General features: G+C 39.8%; 2 protein-coding genes across 2 annotated transcripts; one reads left to right on the top strand and one right to left on the bottom strand.

Annotated features, from left to right (window-relative positions):
* Nucleotides 1-276: 276 nt before the first annotated feature.
* Nucleotides 277-14,188, bottom strand: LOC310951997 (uncharacterized protein). Its single transcript, XM_083920484.1, has 7 exons — nt 13,925-14,188; nt 11,731-11,805; nt 11,521-11,624; nt 11,174-11,388; nt 3,802-3,860; nt 1,862-2,020; nt 277-816 (listed from the first exon to the last, which is right to left on the bottom strand). Exons 1-7 carry the CDS (start codon nt 13,961-13,963, stop codon nt 634-636), a joined length of 834 nt encoding a protein of 277 aa, XP_083776610.1. The 5' UTR covers nt 13,964-14,188; the 3' UTR covers nt 277-633.
* Nucleotides 14,189-15,890: 1,702 nt separating this feature from the next.
* On the top strand, nt 15,891-20,907 carry LOC310951147 (receptor-type tyrosine-protein phosphatase V-like). The gene is made up of 11 exons (XM_083919265.1): nt 15,891-16,020; nt 16,538-16,630; nt 17,494-17,593; nt 17,795-17,885; nt 17,974-18,050; nt 18,165-18,299; nt 19,356-19,478; nt 19,611-19,771; nt 19,924-20,059; nt 20,476-20,537; nt 20,663-20,907. Exons 2-11 carry the CDS (start codon nt 16,626-16,628, stop codon nt 20,895-20,897), a joined length of 1,125 nt encoding a protein of 374 aa, XP_083775391.1. The 5' UTR covers nt 15,891-16,020; nt 16,538-16,625; the 3' UTR covers nt 20,898-20,907.

Here is a 20,907-nt window from a genome sequence, read left to right as displayed (position 1 = left end):
AGTTGATAAAATAAACTTGTCAGTCTGGTGTGTTCCTGAATAACCTCAAACATATATTTGGCATTTCTTGTTATTTATCAGCTGACATTTACACAGATATCGATATTTCTATGATGAGCCAATATTGGCCGTGCTGATGTATTTGTTGGGCTTTAGGTCATACATCAAAAGGACGTCTTCAAAACGAAACAATGTGTGGCCTACTTACCTACTGACCCATCAATGTTTTTTTTTTCATTCTTGTCTGTATGGATAAATCACTGAAAATATTTATTATATATCATATATTTATTAAAAATCAAATAATTAAAAAACAAGTGATAAAAAAGAACATGTCAGTCAGCTGTCAAATTAACTTTTGACTGCTTTGTAAAGACAATTAAAGCGATACAACCAGTGTATTTTTCATTATAATCATCAAATTATTATGATTAGAATCAGTAACAAATGTCAAAACCACAAAGTTTACTTTTTCATTTTTTTCAACTTCGTCCAGGCAGCAGACAAGAATGTATGAACGTATTACTTCTACTGGCAAACACAAACAGCAACAAAGGCAGCGTTCAATCGCATGAATTCAAATTTTCAACACGTTTACCAGTAGGATCAATGCTAGGAAGACTGTGTGACGGATTAGTGACACAGCTCCCTGGAATCATAGTCCTCTATAAATTTCTTCATGCCCTCCACACAGCGCTTGCCGATGTCCCTGAGGTTCTCCTGCAGCGCGGACTGGATGGGGAGCTCCAGGGTCGGATCCTTCGCTATCAGCATCTTTGCCACAAGGCCAAACATTTCACATTCTTGAAAGTACACCTGCAAGACACACACACACACACACGCACCGACACACCGACACACACACACACACACACACACACACACACACACACACACACACACACACACACACACACACACACAGACACACACACACACACACACACACACACACGTTTTAGGGCATTTGGGATGGAAGGGCGAAGAGTGAGACGGAGCCGGAGAGAAGGCGAAACAGAAGAGAACTTGTTAAGAGGGGAAGGAAGAGAGCACAAGTCTTTTTATGAGTCTCCAATTACGACTGAATGGATTAACAATCAGTAAAAATCCTCACATGCAAACTGTTCACAAGTATCATGTGCGCCTGTATGCAGAGTTCTGTGGACATTTTTGCATCAGCTACCTGTTGCCAGACTGCTTTTTCTCACATTGCCTCTATAATCCTGCAACCATGGAGATATGAAAAGCAAGGGGCCATCTTTCTGTCAAGTGGGTGGAAACACGCACACACACACACACACACACACACACACACACACACACACACACACACACACACACACACACACACACACACACACACACACACACACACACACACACACACACACACACACACACACACACACACACACACACACACACACACGCTCTCTCTCACACAAACACACCGCCGATGAGCAGAGCGTCATGTGATGTCTGTCACATTGACGACAGCATTAAGGCACGTGTCGGAGCCTCTTGTGATACAGGTGAGCTGAGATAAAACAGTTTCATTTTGAGTTTTTGCTCAGTTAGAGACTAAAACCCTATCAATCACTTCAAACATGAATAAGACCTTTTGTTGTGCACGGTAAAGTGAATACAAAAATGTCGCTCAAGTTGCCTCAGGCTCAGCATTTCAAGATAATGTTCAGACCACAGAAAGCAAATCTTTTTTGTTTGTCTCGTGTCTCCCGGCGCTTTCAAAGATCTTTTCCTGTCACTCTCTCTAATCCCAGCTTCTCTTATCTCTCCTCTTCCTTTATCTGTTTATAACCTTTCTCCCAAGGTGTGTGTTTATGTAATGACACTCCTCTACCTCATCTATCTCTTTCCTCTTCAGTTGGATGGCTCTGTCTCGTGTCGCCGTCTGGCTCGCAGTTGAAGGGAGCTCCCCGTCTCTGCTTCGTTCTGTGTCTTTGCTTCTCGTCCCCCTGTGATCTTTCTCCCTGCTTTGGTTCCTGTCGCTCTGACAAGCCTGCAACAAAAAAAACGAGACAGGAGTTGGATCGGAGTAATTATCAGACAGTTGGCAAAAAAACATGGGTGCAAACACTGATGATTAACACTGCAGAGTAGATTATAAATTCAATGCAGTCAATGGCAAAACATGGTAATTAAAAAGGGTGTTCAGTAACAAAAGCCAAACTAGGACACTTCCTAATGAGCCATAGTTTACAGGTTTTATAAATTGTGGTTATTTGCTTTATTCATGTTCTATACATCATTTGTTAATGATTTAGAGCTCAAGTCGTTTTTGGCTAGCTCCTCCAGAATAAACAAATATATTTACACACAAATGCAACACCCACAACTCTATTAAAGCTAGTATTTTTATTTTAATAGTGTGACAGAGATATTATCAACCGACTCCATTTCCTCTGAGCTCTATGACGCGTTTTAGCATTTTTTCAGTGCACTTTTTATCAGGTTGTATATTGCACAGGACAGAAAATAGCACTTCCACCAGATCCAAATCAGTCAGATCAAAATTCTTAAAGCTCTGATACATCATATCACAATGACAACGTTGAGACTGTGCTACCCAACATCACATCTACAGTGCTCTCATCTTGTAGAGGAGCCCTGTTGCTGCATTGGCACCATCTGGCAGGCTTGCCTCTCCTCAACTCCTGCTCGCAACTCCTCGGGGATCAGTGAACTCCTCTCTTTCCCCTGCCCCTTGTCATAACAAGGTGTTCTTCTGCTGCCTTGGCCAGCTCTCCCTTGTGCCACTGTTCCCACCAACACCCTTTGCCGTAGCTTTGACTCTGCAATGTCCACAGCCTCTGCAGCTCTCCATTTCCGCCCTGTCCTGACTTCAATCCCAGCCTGGGCAACCTTTGGGTCACTGGACTCCCGATATTGTAGGAGGTCCCTGGACCACGTCCAGATTCTGATGCCATGTGGAAAAAGGTTATATGGTCAGATGCGACCAAAATTTAACTTTTTTGGCTCAACTCCAAGCGCTATATTCGGTGGAAACCAAACACAACACACCATCCCTACAGTGGAGCATGGTGGTGGCAGCATTGTGTTGTGGGCTTGTTTCTCTTCAGCAGGGACTGGGCAGTTGGTCAGGATTGAAGGGGAAATGGATGCTGCGAAGTAAACCCAAATTCTTGGGGAAAACCTGCAGCCCTCTGTTAGACACGTGAAAATGGGCAGGTGGTTACGACCCAAAACACACCGCCATAAAAACAACACAGTGGCTTAAGAACAAAATGTGAATGTCCTAGAGTGACCCAGTCAGAGTCCTGACCTGAATCCTACAGAACATCTGTGGATGGACTTGAAGAGAGCAGTCCATCACCGCACACCACGGAATCTGACTGAACTCCAACAGTTTATAATAATAATATTTTCCCACTCTGGGTGCACAAAGCTGGCAGAGACATATCCAAACAGACTGATGGCTGTCATTAAAGCAAAAGGTGCCTCCACAAAGTATTAAATCTGGGGACTCATCACTTTTCCATCCTTGCCATTTTAGTGTTACATTTTTTCTTAATTTTCCAAAATTTTGAAAAGAAAATTCACTTGAATGTTGTAAGGTAAAATGTGTAAATCACGCTGGAAAAATATCTATTTTATGTATTATCATTTCAGGCTGTAAAACAAAAGAAGTTCAAAAGGGTATCATGACTTTCTATAGGCACTGTATATTTTTGATGGAAACTATTGGACTGGACTATTCTATTTTTATACATCATTTGAGAAAATGGAAAAGCAGAGCAGGTTTTATACTTGTGAACTTACCATGAACTGCATGTCTTTGTCTCTGCTGGAAGAGGATCTGGGAACGAAAGGCCTGGAAGCTGGAAAAAAGAAACCACAGGGTCAACACAACAACACAAGAGAATGAAGGGATGGCCTTCTTTTTCTATTGACCATCACCAGAAAAGGATTTTTTTTTCAATATACCTTCAAGCAGAATCTGCTGATATTTGGGAAGTTTACATTGTATTATTAGACTGCAGTATTCCGACATGAAGCAATAGTTTTGTTATCTCTCTTTCTCTCTCTCGCGCTCTCTCTCTCTCTCTCCCTCCCTCTCTCTCCCTCTCTTCCTCTCTCCCTCTCTCCCGCTCTCTCTCTCCCTCTCTCATATACACACAAATCAGAGATGAGTCACCGTCATCACACCATCACTCAGGCACACAAAAAAACCTGTTCTACACTCTCACATACACAAACACACACCTCCACAGTGCTGCAGTGTGCACACACATACAGTGCCTGGGTGCAAGAGAAGATAAAAACATACAGTGCCAACAGCTCAGTGGTTAGAAACAACACAGCATATCACTCAATACCAGGAAAATATCAACAAAAACATTCAGTTTGTGTTAAAAAACAACAACAAGGAAACGTGATCATAACAAATTCTAACCCCTCATGTTTACTTCCAGACTCCCACCTACAAATGGTGAAGTAGTATCTAATAAATCAACCTGTCACTAAATTACATACATTAACATACTGAGACATGCAATGTATAATGCAGTGACTACATCACATCACTACATAATCCATCTACTGAGTCCAGGAAAAGCTTCTTAGTGGTCAGCATTATGCAACACTGCTTTGTTTCTACCACAGTGTGACTACCTACCAAATACCAGATACCACAATGAGCAAATGCCCTCAAAATATTTGTAATGCAAAGTGTCCATGAAAATGTTGACGTGTGTCTCTGCTTGCTTATACTGACACCCGATGGTCATTTAACAAACTACTGCATATACACTTTTAAAGAAGATGTTTTAAATATACTTGTGCATGTACAGCCAGTGGCAACAAATATATTAGGATTTTGGATTTTATATTGTTTTTTTGTTGGAAGTGAGCCAGGGAGTTATTTGTTTATCTAACTGTGACAATTTTACAGCATTACTCCTCTAACTCATTGCAACTCATAAGTGTATAACCATGTGGCCAAGAGTTTGTTTACAGGCAAACATTGACATCTCATTCCAAAAACATGGAATAAAAAAAGGAATAGTTCAACATTATGGGAAACCTGTTTATTCACTTTCTTGCTGAGAGTTAGATTAGAAGTCTGATATGGCTCTCTTCTCTGCTCTCTAAATATGAGGATTATTTTAATTTAGCATAAAGACAGAAACAGCTAACCTGGCTTTGTCATAGGTATGTTAAAATCGGTCTTCCAGTGTCTTTAAAGCTCACATATTAACAGCTCATTTGTTTAAAAGTGTTAAGACAAGTTTAAAGGGGGTTATTTGCAGACTATTTCTTGACTGTATTTAGTCACTTTCTGGGGTGTTTGGTGGATGCCTGCAGGGATTTGCTCCCATTCAGCCACAAGAGCATCAGAGGAAAAGGTCCAGCTGACAGTCAGTCAGTGCACTTGGTAAAATGTGCTTAACAAGCAGTTGGGCCAAAGCAACTCTTATCTATCATACTCACTGTTACACTTCCAACCAGTGTGTGTGAAAGATGCTGTAGGAAATCAATATGCTATTTTGGCAGGGGGTATGGGCTTATGTGAAATCTACTACTTTTAATAGTCATGAATCAAAGTTATGGAAAAATAATCCAATGGTATTTTCATTGTGCAGGTTGTTTTTTTTGACAATAGCTTTATACCACTGCAGACATTCTGACACGTCACAGTAGGAAAGCATAGGTGTTACTAACAGCATTAAAGATAGAATCAAGCCAACATTCATTTCATTATTTATGGTTGTCACTTAATGGTAACTAAAGATTTCTTAATGTATTGCCAGATGATCAGGTTAGGTATTGGCCGTGAATGGTTAGGTTAGTAAAGATCATTGGAGAGGGGGTTGTAGTGGATTCTGTGGTCTGGACAGGGACCAGTAGTTACTGTCACTAGGGGCACTACAGTAACTGGGCTCTGGTCCCTGAGGTCGCGACCAGCTCCTCAGTGGTCTGAGCTGTGGTCCCTGTGGTCTGTAAAGCGGCTTTAGTATTTCCTCCTCTTTCCGGTCGATTTGGCAGCACTGTTAGCTGGATACATGTCAGAGATCATAATCTTTTGTCTATACAGTACGATGCGCTATTAACTACAGAAGCCCGAAAGGGTCATACACTACATCCTCTGTTTTCCAGTGATAACGAAATAATTTTGATCCGTTTTCTCATGATAACGTGATGATTAATCTGAGATCTGAGTCTAGTCTATTAAATAATTGCAGGAAAAATCATCCAGTGTATCAATGTCAGAGGAGCAGGAGAATATCGATCACCGCATCACATATCTCTTCAATCAAGGCATGACACGGTCGGAAACGGCTTTATTCTGTTACAGATAATGTTCACATTAGTGTACATTTATCATCTAAGAAGACAGTAAACAAGGCTTCGGCCTAATAAAGCTTAAATAAAGTTATTATTATTATCGGAGGCCTGAGTGAGCCTGATGTCCTCATTAACTACGTAGCTTGTTTGTTTGTTTTTTTAAAACAAACTTTATTGTCAACAATGTAATGTTATAACAACATAAATACCGGTACAAGGAGGAGTTTTACAATGTGCACATAAATATACAGATTACAGTTTAATTTTATAACAGTAAATAACCAACTGAAATCATCTGTCAGTGTCAACAGTGTTCTTCAAGATAATGGGTTTTCTTTACAAGGCATGACATGTCACTGTGATGGAAATCTTAGGCCTATCATGTTTCATTCATTATTTCTCAAATTAATCATCTTGTTATCTTGAGAAAACGGATCAAAATTCCTCCGATATCACAAGAAAACAGAGGAAATAAAATGTATATGTAATGTATGACCTTTAGGGCTCCTGTATTATATCACATAAAGTATGATTAAATATTGTTATTAGTATTATAAAGATCCATGTGGTTTCTGGCACAGACCTGTGGTCACAACCACCAAGACACTGGTCAGGACCAGTGTCACAGCCATCATGACCTTCTTACTGGCACAAAGGGCACTAAAATGACTGACCACCTCTTTTGTGACCTGTTCTGTTGTTTGGGCCAGTTGAGTGATCCGGGGAGTGTGTGTTTGTTTTGTATTCATTTTGAATACATCTTTTACTGTTTCTCAATCCTAGCAGATTTGCCATAAACGTTTGACCATCCAATGTTAATGATCACTATTATTAATAGAAATTATAATAACAATGATTACATTATTAATATTAGTCGTAATTGTATGAGTAGTACTATCGATTATGCTGGTCAGTGTGTTCATGACCTGACGCACAGTCCTGGCCAGCTCCTGGCAACCAGCTCCAACCTGGCATGGACCAGTGGTCACTACCGCTATGGGCGCTGAAGACACTGGTCCGTCCTGTGGTCCTTGTCACCTGCCTGTTGTCTTGACCAGTTACTGCGAGTTCTTTGGAGTAGTTATTTTACATTTAATACACTTTCTCCCAGTCGCACAAGCCTTGCGCTGGGCCCACGTGGTTAGGTAAGGGCAGTGCTCCCTGTGCAACACATCCCCCTCGCACGAAAGCACGACACAAGATTCCACTGCTCGTCTGACATCCTATGACTTTCTCATATAACACAGTCATGGTGCAAGCCCTTCACTTGACACAAGCCCCTGGCTTGACGGAAGTGACGTCTAATACCAGAAAGTACGCGGGAATTTGAGGATACTCGCTGTCACTGTTTGGAAAATGATGGAGATGTTTAAAAACAACGTAAGCTTTGCTATGTAGATAATTTTGCTAACTACGAGCTAACTAGCAGCTTTTGATGCAAAGCCACTGCCTTAATAAATAACACGCAAACGGCATCATTGTTTGATCGATCCCGCCACAAAAAGTCTTGGAATTCTGTCCAGAATGGTTTCAGTGTGCCATAAAGACTTTTTTGATGTTTAATTATTACCAATTAAATAGATTAAATAAAAAAAGCTATTACAAACTGGTTAATTAATTTTGCCTCAATAAAATCGAAGTAAAATAGTGACAAAATAACTGTTTTATTTATTGTTGCCTAGATGATTATTGATTATTGAATTCTAAAATTGGACCACAAATTAATATTAAAAGGCTATTAAATTAAACTTTGTTAATCCATACTAATGTGTCTGCTGGTCAAACTCTGCACGATCTCACAATTTGTCTGCTTTAACATTTACAGTTTCCATTTTGTGATTTCTTTAAAATTAACTGACCTTTCTAATTACATATAGTTATTTATTATTAATATAAAAATATTGAAAAGTTTAGCTTTAATTTGAAGCAGCTGGCATTCAGATTGGCCATCTGTTACGTATGTTTAGTCAATCAGAGCTTTCTACTGTTCTGTGGGTTGGACATCTTTCAACTTGTAGGTGGCACACTACTTACACATCTTTAAATTAATGAGTAGAAACCATGTATGAAACCATACATTTATTGTAATTTTATACACTCTGGTGGCACACTCTGTAATGGTTTGTTTAGTCACAGACAGTATTGAATTCAGCAGTGGCATTTATAATGTTACTTTGAGCAATTCTATGATTTACTCTATAAATATACAGCAGGTCTGAATTCATATATATAAATGTTTGTTTCTGCCCAGAATTAATGAGATTACGACTGTAGCAATTAAATGTCCCCATAATTTCTATAGTCGCCACATTTCAGTTCAGTGTTTATGCTTCAGTACGTACTGGATGTAGGTCATTTAAATACAATTTTATAAATGTGTGTGTGTGAGTGTTGGATGCAGCATGGTTTGCATGATTCTGTATTCAGTGTAAACGTCTGGTTGCGGTCTTTGTTCTAAACAAGCAGAGATGCGTTGTTCAGGTTGGATGTTCATCGCCTGCCAGGAATTTTTTTTTTTAATCTTGTGTTATTTTGCAGATCAGATGTTTATGCTTTCAGTTATAGTTGACCTTTCTAGAGGATGCATCTTTATTGGCAGTCACAGGACTGTTGTGCTCTTGGAGTGACTTCAAGTATCGTCCTTTTCTACAGCAGACTACTTTTATTTTGAAATTTCACGTCACCCTGTTATAAAGGGCTTTATATAAAATTTTTATTAAAGTTGCATTTAATTTTTGTTCCCATTAAAACTTTTCAGATGTCTATCTTCACTAAAACATCCACATTGTAATATTTGATTTTAAATTTAATTTTGGTAATCGTCACAATATTCAAGACTAAACGAGGGGAATTGTATGTTCTTTTGAAAAAAAACAAATACTTATTTTTGCAAAAAGGCCATTAATAAAAGGATTTCCTTTAACTGTTGCTATGTTTTGTACTTTTTCAATAAAGTAAAAAAACAACAACTATTGCGTCACTTTCGACAAGCCAGGGGCTTGTGTCAAGTGAGGGGCGTGTGTCAAGTGAGGGGCTTGTGCTCCGGTGCTGCAGCTGGATAGTATTGAATTTCTTTAATGTATGTTTATTTGGTTTCAGTAATGATACTTTGGACGTCATTAAAAAAAATCATAATCACAATTACTTCATTTTTTTTGTTTTATTCTAAACATTAACAAAAGAACATGGCCTGCCGGAAAAATCTGTTTCGACCAATGGTTGAAGAATGGTAAAAGTAACAAAAGTAACAGTCAAATCATCTTGATTCATCCAGTACCTGATCACTGGACGATAGTTCTAAGGATTTTCTCTGGATAAAATCTGGAAAAACCCTCAAATCTCACCAGGGTGTCAAGTGTGGTCTGCATAAATGAAAACATTTTAGTTATAAAAAATAAACAAGGAAGAGGACACATTCCCAGCTTTATTAATGTTAAATGAACAGATGTAATTATATTTATGAGTGATCAAGTAAATTGTCGATAGTACCACTCATACAACTACGACCAGTAATAATAATTGAATCCTTGTTATTATGATTTCTATTAATAATAATGATCAATGAACATGATTTTCAGGCAGAGAAAGGTACAAACTACATTAAAATCCTTTACCATGCCATGTCAGGGTGTCAGACAATGGAATGATCTAGATGAGGAAGTCAAAAAATCAGCAAAACTGAGTTTCTTCAAAAAAAAAAGTAAATACGACTATTCATCGTTACAGAATAACCCAGGATGAAGGTTGATAAAGGTCAAAGGCAGGAGTCAGCAGACGCTGTGTTGAGACGAAATGGGAGTAGAAACAAAAATCACTTGTACCCAAACATTAGTTGACACTGAAAAGCACCGTACGAGGCAAATATCAACTTGTGCGTGAGCAAGATGTTTTTTTTTTCTTTGGGACATGCCAGGCAACAAGACCAGACTGTTGTTCACTCATGACGGACTAATATGGACACTTGTGCATACACACTTGTAGTCTGTTTGACTGTCTAAAGCTGGACGGCAGCTCTGATTACTACCTGCTGTTGAAACATGTTAAGTCAATGTCATAAGAAAAATAGCATGATGAAGATAATGTATTTTGTGGGTAATGGGGCAGGACTAGATAGGCTTTTGCTTCTCCCGCTTTCCCTTTCGGTCATGTGAATTGTATGATTTAAACTAAGATAATGTGTGATGATGATTGATCTCACTGACGCAACAAATCTGCCAAGAGCGATAAACTGTCGTAGGCTATAAAACGTCCTGAAGCCGCACACATTGAACAACACAGAAGAGAAACAACATCTTTAAAACAAACACAAAAGCTGTGTTTTAAGCACTTCTTAAAAATGTATTTAATGTTATGCCCTCAAGGCATAAAAAGGGATGCTGTGAAAACCCAGCCTGTAACATCCCAGCTGTGAAACTGTGAGTGCTTGAGAGTGTGTGTCTTTGCATGGATTTTGCATGTGATTCGAGGTGAATAAGGCCTGTAAAATAAATCTTGCACTGGGGCTTGTCGTTACAAGTCGATGCCACTGAATATTAGTGAGGTTGTGCAGACACAGCAAGTACAAAGAATAGTTGAGGCCGTAATATCCATTGCCAAATACATTGGATGGGGCGGACGTCCAGTCAAGTTCTTCCACGTCGCTCTCCGAAATAAAACATGTCTTTATGGACCTCACATTGCGCAACGGAGTTGACATGTTGAAACCAGAAAGGGCCTTTCCCAAAAGCATATTTTTGGTCCTATAGTGAACATTTTGTCAAGTTCTCTACATAAATGTTCAAACACGATGAAGGTAGAGGGTGTATAATCATTGTTTTCACGGACTTTTGCTGTGTCATTAACTTACTGTTGTTTTGTTTTGGGGGTGAACCTCCATCAGCGCTCTCTCTTTGCGCGTACCGCTCCTTTTCCTTCTCCCATTCCCTCTCCCTCAGTGCGTTGTGATGAGGTTTAGGCTGGAAATGATCTCTCCGGTGGAAGTAACCATGGGGGTGGAAGTGATGGCTCCTCTGGTTGCCAATGCCGGGTTTGTAGAATTTATGGTGGTCATCCCTTGGAAAACTGCATAATTTTAAAGGGAAAAAAAGCTTTCAGAGCAGCCAGTATGTCCGTCGACGTAAACATTTTGCAGGTAAATTCTTGTGAGGAAAACAAAATACAAAGTGCTCCCTGGTGTCGATCCTTCAATCTTACCAGGGTTTGTAGGAATGCCCCCCAAGCTTCGGTTTGTAAGAATTGGACAGCCATGCTCTCGGTCCGGATGGACTTCTCACTCTTCTGATCAGCCTCTTCTTATCCTGTACTGACACAGGTAAACAGATTTATCATACTGTGATGCTTTACAAGAGCGAGCAGAGTAATCGTGGAGTCTAAAATTCTAAGACTATGGCAAATAGGATGTACCTGTGAGTCAGACACGTCAGTGGGCCTCTTGTCGACAGACTCACCACATTGTTCCCTGTGCCACAACATGGCGCCCTGAGGACATAAAGCCCCATGTTAATCACAGTTATTATGGTATGGTATCATAATTATTATTAGAGTGAACACAATTAGGGGATTACAAAAATAATTGGCAATTATTTTGATGATTAATTAATACATTTTTTAACACATTCCCATGTTACAGCTTCTCAAATGTGACGCTTTGTTAGTTTTCTTTGTCTAATGTGACAGTAAACGCACATATCAGCGTAATACTTGTACACAACACTTAAAGTATCACACGTACTTATTATGTAGAATGACCCATCTCAGAATAATGCATACTATACTATAATTATTGATGGATTAATGTGTTTATCACTTATATATTGAAGCTGCTTAAAGGAGGTAATTTCATTTACTTTATACCCACTGCTGGGCAGTTAAACCTATAATAATACATCGGAATTTATTAGGTGATTTATATTTTTGAGTTAATAATCTCAGTCGGCAAAGTAACTTGTAATGCTATCAAATAAATGTAGTGTAGAGTAAATATTTGGCTGCCAAGTGTATGGGAGTGGAAGTATGAAGTATCATAAAATGAAAATACTTCAGTAAAGTACAAGCAGGCTACCTCATTGAACTTAAGTAAGTCAAGTTTATTTGTATAGCACCTTTCAACAACAAGGTAATTAAAAGTGTTTTACATAAATCTTTAAATGCATTGGAAAAACGGATAAAAATGGCCTTCAGATATAAAATGACATTAAAATAATTATAAGAAATAAAAACAGTCACACAAAATGAAAATAATAGCTAAAACCAAGAATACCCAAGGAATAGAAGATGCAGTGCTATACAAGCAATTAAGCAACTGATAAATGAGTTTGTTTACTGAAAGGCAGCAGCGAACAGAAAAACATTCAGTCTTGACTTAAACTGCGGTCAAGTGAACCGCCGTTCGTCTTTTCGTGTTCAACCCACATTTCAAGTGCGCCCGTATTACAGAATGTATGCGAAATGCACGGAACAAGCTAACTTCCGGTTTTCAAAATAAAACGATTATTCGAAGGCAGTAAACATAGAAATGCGGCCTCAAGGTTCCTTATTTTGCATTGATAAAATGCGTTGTGTGCAATATTTACTCCCTTTCATCCATAATTTCTGACAAATAGTGATACAGTTGACCTCAGGACTATCCTGACTATTCACTCAGTCAGTATCAAGTATATGTACTGTATAGTTTTTGAGAAACCCTGCCTCAAGGTTCTTTATTTTGCAATGAAAAAGGCGTTATGTGCAATATTTACTCTTTTATCAAATCATGGATGAAAGGGATTTTACAGTAGAGGAAATATTGCACATATAACGCCCTTTCCATTGCAAAAGAAGGGGCTTTGAGGCAGACTTTCTCAAAAGATATATAGTAAATATGCTTGATACTGACTGAGTGAATAGTCAGGATGGTCCTGAGGTCAACTGTATCAACCTTTGTCAGAAATTATGGACGAAAGGGATTTTACAGTAGAGTAAATATTGCATATAATGTATTTTATGCCTTTCAAAAACCATACAGTAAATATGCTTGATACTGAGTCAGTGAGCCCAAACGTAGTATTAAAGTGCAAAATGTCATTCATTGTAAGGAATTAGTATGAAAGCATCAGATCACAGCATTTTAGTTCATTGACACGTCTGTTTTTGCTGCCTTCGAATAATCCACCGGAAGTTCCGTGCGTTTAGCATACATTCTGTAATACGGGCGCACTTGAAATGTCGGTGCGGCTGGTTTGACCACGAGAAGACGAACGGCGGCTCACCTGACCGCAGTGAATTAAAAGAGCTGGAAGTTGCAGCAGACTTGCCGTTTTCAGGAAGTTTGCTCCAGATGTGTGGCGCATACAGTACATTAGTAAAGGTGTTACTTAGTTACATTCCAGCCATGGTTTGCTAATGACACTTTTCTTAATCTCCTGTGATGTTAATATTTGTATAACAAGGCAGGTGTTGTTGGTGTCCCGCCCTGGCCCCGTGTTAACGATTCATTAAGGTCGAAAGTAAAAGTATACAGTATGTTGGTGAACAGGGGGGTTACAAGAGCCCATGAGGCACTGAGGATCAGTATCAGCAACTCTTTACTCCCAGGAAATGTTGGGTTGTTTTTTTTTACCTTGTTTAGCTGAGTGTCGGGCGGTCGTGCAGGGTCCATTCCGTCTTATTTGCAGCGTCCTTTGATCTGCGCGACTTTAAACTTCAAACTGCGACGGACCAGGAAGCGCGCGTGACCCGTCAAACGACTCTCTTGTGATATTTCAGGAAAGTGTGAAGTGAAGAGGTATAAGAAGCCTACATGTCTGCCCCTCACCTCGGCGTAACTGACAAGTTTAAAAGGGTTTATCTTGTAGCTGGATCTCGCATTGACCCGTCTCCTCTGGTTTCCGCTGGAAAATAACGCAACATGTGTTTACTTCCCCTTTTTCTGCAGCCACCCAATCAGATCTGCTTATCAAAAAATGAAAACGGAGAACACGCACGCGCAGTCCACTGTACATGCTTGCTGTCACACCTGTTTACACTCGGCCTGCGTGACTGGTTGTAGGCTTAGACATGTACCTATGTGTCTATTGCTGCAGGCGACACTAGTTTCGTTTTACCAAATGATGGCGCAATTTAACGTGCGTAGTGGAAAATAAGCTTTTCATCAACACAATAATTATGATTTAGACTGTGGTTGTATGAGGGAAGGCACCAAACAGTCAGTCTTCTATTCTCTGTTATGATACAGCCCTCCTGTGAGTGAAACTTGTGAAATAAAACTGATTATTAGGCATACACTCGTTTCTTCAAGGACATGCTGAAGGCAGGTCCTCAGACTCCAGTTTTGGAACACAACATACTTTATTTACATGTTTTCTAAGAAATAATTACCCACAAATCTGAATGAAAAGTAGGATAGACCCGGAGCATTTCCTTATCAGGACGTGTGTGCTCAAACTCACAAACTTGGACTAAAAATACACTAATTATACTGCTGCAGTGGTGAAATATTGCTAAAACAATAAAACATATTTTAAGATTTCAACGTAAACATCCCCCAAGCATCAACCCAACATTTCCCCTTGTACATCATGAACACTCTGCACTGAGCATTACAAATATCACACTGTAGAGACCATTTATGTATGTATTTTAGGGACAATACACATTTCTGCAAACGTGCCATGTGTTTAGCCAGCTGACTCATTTTCGTCTGCCGTCCATTGGTGAGAGGTTTTGAAACCAGTCAGGTAATGGTTCAAATTTTCAATAAGACAATATAAAGACAGTGCATGCAGAGCAAGATGTAGCAGCAAATAGAGCCAAACAGTACTGATCATTGCCAATTTACAACACATGCAGAAAGGCAAGGCAGCAATAAGCAATAGGACGTTGAAAAATGACAAGTTGGTGGTAAAACAGAACGAACACCTAAGCCACAGCGTTGTAAGACACAACTGTAAAGGGTCATACCTCATTGTTATAAAGTGCTTGTGAATATTCCATACATACATAATTTCATTTACAAGATTAAAGCAAAACCACAGGGGTTTGAGAATCTCATAAAGTTGCTATCGACAAGACAGGAATTGTGCCTTTAATCATCAAGTGCTGATCATTTAGGAGAATTGAAGTAAAACACCATGAAACATGACAGACTGATGCAACATGTCAGCAGGGACACTGGGGGTAGAGTGGGTCGTCCACTAATGGGAAGATTGGCAGGTCGGATCCCTGGCTCCTCCAGTCCACATGTCCAAGTGTCCTCGGGCTAGGTACTGAACCCCTGAAGGCTGAAGGCCATGAGTGTATGAATGTGTGTGTGAGGATGGATGAATGTGGCCTGTACCGTAAAAGCACTTACTCTCTTTCAAACACACAACACGTGTCAAGACACAAAAGTTGGTAAAGTCAACTCCTTAACTGTCAATTAAAAAATCATAAGGCTCCACATGCTTCAGTTACAGTAACTCAACATTTTGTTTTCCAGAGAAATGACATAAGAATAGTCGATGCCATCATATAATGACATCCCTCCCATAGTTTGAGTGTTCCTCTCTCCACCCACAGTCTCCACCCAGCACACTTCCTCCTCCCCTGAGAGAGAGACACACAGGGTGAGAGAGAGAGGGGAAACAAATTAAAACCAGACAAACTTAAGAGGATTTGGAGCAGTTTGGTCCTGTTCTCTTCTCTTCAAAGCATTCAACAGAGGCCACATTTAGAAAGGTAACACTGAAACAAACATACTGAAGCTGTTTGACTCTGTTTTCTCCTTCCGCTGTTGGTGTTTGGAGTTCAAAACTTGTTGGAGCAGGTTTTCTTTCTTGTCGGGTCAGTTTTACTATAGTGTTGTGTGAATGTTGGGCTGTGCATGTTGTAGGTATGCCCTTCCACTACGTGGAAAGGTAAAGTGAGAATGTAAAATCTTCCTGGTTTGACGGTAACATCAGATGAACTCAGCTACCTCAGTGCAGAAATAAACGCAAATACATTTGTGAAAGCACCAAACTCCATACATGTGTGACACAGCTGCCCTCATTTTCACAATTGTTGTTCTCTGGTGTCAAATACTTTTGTTAAGGAGGAAAACATTAAGCAGCCGGGGGAGGGGGGAATGAGAGATAGAGAAAATATGTTCTCAGCTTTTCAGTTTCAGTTTGCTTGATCAATTTCCTATTGATTGATTTATTCATATTTTATAAAAGTCTATATTATGGGATATCATTTATTGTCTTTTTCACAGCACCAACACTGAAATCATCCCGGCATCATTCAACACCCCAAGTTTGAGCTAAATTTCCGTTTAAAGTAGGTTGACCGCAAGATAAGACATGAGGTAAGGAATAAATTCTTTGAAGCATCCTGAGACTATGCTTAAAGGATAGGGTTCTTAAACTTAAAGTGAGTGCACTTTTTGATCTTGCATCGCAACGCTTCAATGGTGATGGCAAAAATAGCATGCATGCATGAATCATACATCGTCTATCTGCACGCATAATCCATGATGATGACACAGAAAGATAGAATTGTGTGGCAATAATAGCATATTGTCAATATTTTAGAGACCCCCAAATCATGTTTTTTTAAGAGCCAAGCTCCCCCTGGCTCCCCTGTAGTTTGCTACCTGACTGGGTGCACGTTATAAACTGGAAACTGAGTGTTTACTTCCATTTTTAAAAGCTAAACCAATTCCTGAAACAGCTGGGCACTGTGGATTTTTTAGAACATCGCATTTATTTGGGACTTTTTCCATCTGCAAATTTGGTGTGCTAGTGAGTATTTATGACAGCAGGATGGAGGATGCAGGATCAATCCAAATAAATAAAGTGCACATGTTCATTGTAAAAGGGGAACATGTCAGCCAGTGAAATGCTGTTGCTCATCAATGCGCTTTGCACACATACACACATACACACAATACTAATACAATACAATGTCAATTACCCACTGTCTGCATATACGTTCGCTCTATTACTCTTTATATTGTACACAGTGTTCTTTATAATTGTCTTATATGTATTTATCTATACCTCATATACATTTGTGAATTGCATTCAGAGTGGAAGGCAAAGGAGAAAAAATGTATATCAAGATTTAGGGAATACTTAGGGTTCAGTAATTGGTTGAGAAAAATTCAGCAGAATGTATGTGCATCAATGGTCTTTAAATGGTTTAATGTAACACAGTCATGTCTCACAGGGTGCAAACCTTCTCAAGGCCGCAAATACTGCAAGATTTTAGTCTGCAATGCCAGTCGCTCGCAGCCAATGACAACAGAGGCTTTAAACAGGAGTTTGAGGTAACTAGTATGTTTTAAAGCTTGGATCAGATTTGTGATTTGTGAAGCTAGAAGCATTTTCCATGTGCTGATGTTTGTTGTTTGTTGGTTTGTTTCAGATTTTGGTTATGTAAAACAACCTCTAGCAGCATGCATTGTTGAATAATTGTGTGTATCTGTACTAGAGGACAGTTATTTTTAAATGTCTTTGGCTCTTTAAAGGAACTGGAGGAAGTTGGCAAAGACCTTCCCACCAGAGCAGGGGACGCAGAGATCAACAGAGAAAAGAACAGATATCCCTACGTAGTGCCATGTAAGTGCAAAAATGACTAAAAACAGATTACAGCAAGTATGTGTGGCAAAGTATGACTTTTTTTTTTCTGCTTTGCATCTGGTTACAGATGACCACTGTCGCGTGAGGCTGTCAATCCAAAACTCCCAACCACACACTGACTACATAAATGCAAATTTTGTGCCTGTAAGAATTCATTCAACTCCTCAACCAAGTTGATTTAGTAAATTACATTACCTGGTCCTCCTGCTTTACCACCTGTCTGTCTGCATCTGTTAATGACTGTGTGTCTGTATTCAGGGTGGAGGATCAGAAAGAGACTTCATCTGCACCCAGGGTCCTTTACACAACACTATAGCTGACTTCTGGAGGATGGTGTGGGAGCAAAACGTCAGGATTATCGTCATGGTGACAGCTCTGAGACACAAGGACATGGTGGGAATGACACACTCAGTTACTATGTGTCCTGTTGCATGCTCATCTATAGACTCTCTTGTTTCTCATGTTAAAGGAATTGTTAGAAAAAAAAATTTGATTTTGAAAATTTGAATTGTACCACTCTCATGTCTGTACGCTAAATATGAAGCTACAGTCAGGAGACTGTTAGCTTAACTTAGCATAAAGGCTGGAAATAGGGGAAAACAACCTTGTAAACAACTAGTCAAGACTGTCCTCCCATCAAGAAATATGAGATTAAGTCATTTTAGCAGATGCCCAAAAACTATTTATTTCTGAGCTATTTTGGTGCCAGTATAGGCTGATTTTGTTGGACAGAGCTAGGCAAGCGACAACCACTGGAGCTAAAAAATGAAGGCCACTTGAATGAAAAATAAAGGCCACTTGAGGCTGGCTCCAAATGCGACTCAATCCCCATACCCCCATGTTAAAATGCACAATTTTACGGGAGAAATAAACATGTTTACAGCCTGGTACACCATCACACAACACATTACATTCATAATACAGATTATTATACAGCTTGGTCTTTGAACAAAATATTCATTCTTCTTTCCCAGGCTTTACCAAGAAACTTTGCTACAAAAAAGGTTCCCTTTTTAAAGCACAATAATAGTACAATTATTTGAGTGACAGGTGGGTACCGACACAGAGAAAATAGGCTTCATTCGTCCTGCCTCAGCTCCATCCACGCTCCACCTCTTTGCCTCTTTTTGGATTAGCCAGGAGTTAGCCAACGTCAGACAATGCCAAGATGGCGAAGGTCAGTGCCACCAACTTTGAGCTTCGTTTAGTCTCTTCAGAAGCCTATGGGGGATGTCACAGAGACTATGCCTATATTTCATCTTTTTATCTTACTGACATGAGAGGGGTATCAGTCTTGATAAAAGTGAATACAAGTGAATTCCCAAAATGTCAGACTATTCTTTAAATATATTAAACACATCACACTATCAGTTAAGGCCTTTTCATGTGTGACCCTGTCCCTTATTTCTTTTCTTTTTTTTAAAATTCTTTCTATTTCTGTCTGTTCAGGTCCTGTGTGATAGGTATTGGCCTCTGGAACGGAGGACAGTTTATCATGGACTGATCCAAGTGACAACAGTGACCCACAAACAAGGTCCAGATTATTTTATCACCACCATTAACCTCAGACAGGTGAGCAAAAGAAAAATCCATCATCCTCTTTGGCACCTTTAAACTGCCGCCGTTGACTTCTTTGTGCACCTGTAATCAATCAAAGAAGACGTCCTTGTGGTTGGATTGAACAAAAAGTGTTTTGTGTTTCAGAGAGATTGTCCAACAGACAGGATGATCACACACTACTACTACCCTGCCTGGCCAGACCGGGGCGTCCCTAAAGACTCGTCCTCACTCTGTACCTTCACTGAGCAAGTGCGGCAGCAATTGGAAGCACTTCCACGCCTTGGACCGGCTGTGGTGCACTGCAGGTGTGACCTCTGACCTCCAGCCCACCACCCTCTCCCTCAGGAAACACATTATTTGCTTTTGTTTAAAAATGTGACCCCCTGTAGAGCTTTCAGAGGTTTATCAATCAGATAAGACTGTGTTTAAAGTCAGTCCCCTTGTTTGTGTGGTTCAGTGCAGGTGTGGGGCGTTCAGGGACATTTGTGACTTTACTGTGGCTGACTCAGCTGTGTGCGAGGGGTATCCAGCCTGATATACGGGCTGCTGTGGAGGATCTACGGCTACATCGAATGTGGATGGTCCAGAATCTGGTCAGTGTCACCTGCAGTGGTGGAAGAAGTATTGAGACCTGTTTCTTAAGTAAAAGAAGCAATAACAATGCAAGAACATTGAAATGTTACTCAAGTACAAAAGCATAAAAATACACTTTAAGCATCATAGGTAAAAATACTCATTATACAGGTAGGTAAAGCTAATTTTAAATTTTAATTATTTTTGGCTAGTTTCACCTACAGTTTTATTATTTATAAGCTGGGTGTCATAACCCTGCTAACATAAAATGTACTTAATGTTTCGTTAAATTGACTGTATTCCTGTGTAGACTGTAGTGTATTTAAAAAACATCGGTAATTCAGTCCCATTTCCTTTGCTTTCTTACGCCATTCATAAATCTGTTTTGTTCCAAAGATGAGATCCTCATTACCTGCTTATTCCTTTGTGTACCTAGGAGCAGTACATATTTGTTCATAAGTGTCTGCTACACTGGCTCAGTGGAGGAACTTCAGCACGGTGAGAATACAGAAATAAGCTCCCAGTGAGCACCAACCTGCCAAATTCAATTCCGGCACAGGCAGCGTATAATTAGTCATTGTAACGTGAGATGACATTTTAATTAGGTGTCTTCTCTTTCCCAGCAACCCACAAATTCAGGGAGCCAGTTCAAATATTAACCACCACGCTCAAGATCAACCCCAAGGCTCATCGGGACAAGGGGGGCGTGAAGGGAGGAGGAGACATCACCGTCATCGACAGACGGCTCCATCAGACCAACCACAGAACACAATGCAGCAGATTTTAAACCCTGGGAAGCTACTGAGGAGGTTACTGCCTTCCTCGTCACTGTTTAATCCAGGCTCACACGCCCCCTGATCTCACAAAC

This window comes from Echiichthys vipera (genome assembly GCF_963691815.1).
Source record: "Echiichthys vipera genome assembly, chromosome: 9".
In the NCBI taxonomy this organism is placed as follows: Eukaryota; Metazoa; Chordata; class Actinopteri; order Perciformes; family Trachinidae; genus Echiichthys; species Echiichthys vipera.
The sequence above is the reverse complement of the archived record's forward strand: the minus strand, read 5'-3'. Positions and strand labels throughout refer to the sequence as shown.

Excerpts from the sequence above, each read along its gene's own strand:
- LOC310951997 (XM_083920484.1), bottom strand. The coding sequence starts at position 13,963 with ATGGACCCTGCACGACCGCCCGACACTCAGCTAAACAAG. Across the intron at positions 11,389-11,520 it reads GGGCATTCCTACAAACCCTG|TTTTCCAAGGGATGACCACC; the intron begins GTAAGATTGAAG and ends AAAATTATGCAG. Across the intron at positions 817-1,861 it reads AGAGGAAAGAGATAGATGAG|GTGTACTTTCAAGAATGTGA; the intron begins GTAGAGGAGTGT and ends TGTGTCTTGCAG.
- LOC310951147 (XM_083919265.1), top strand. Across the intron at positions 18,051-18,164 it reads TAAATGCAAATTTTGTGCCT|GGTGGAGGATCAGAAAGAGA; the intron begins GTAAGAATTCAT and ends GTCTGTATTCAG. Across the intron at positions 20,538-20,662 it reads AGTGGAGGAACTTCAGCACG|CAACCCACAAATTCAGGGAG; the intron begins GTGAGAATACAG and ends TCTCTTTCCCAG.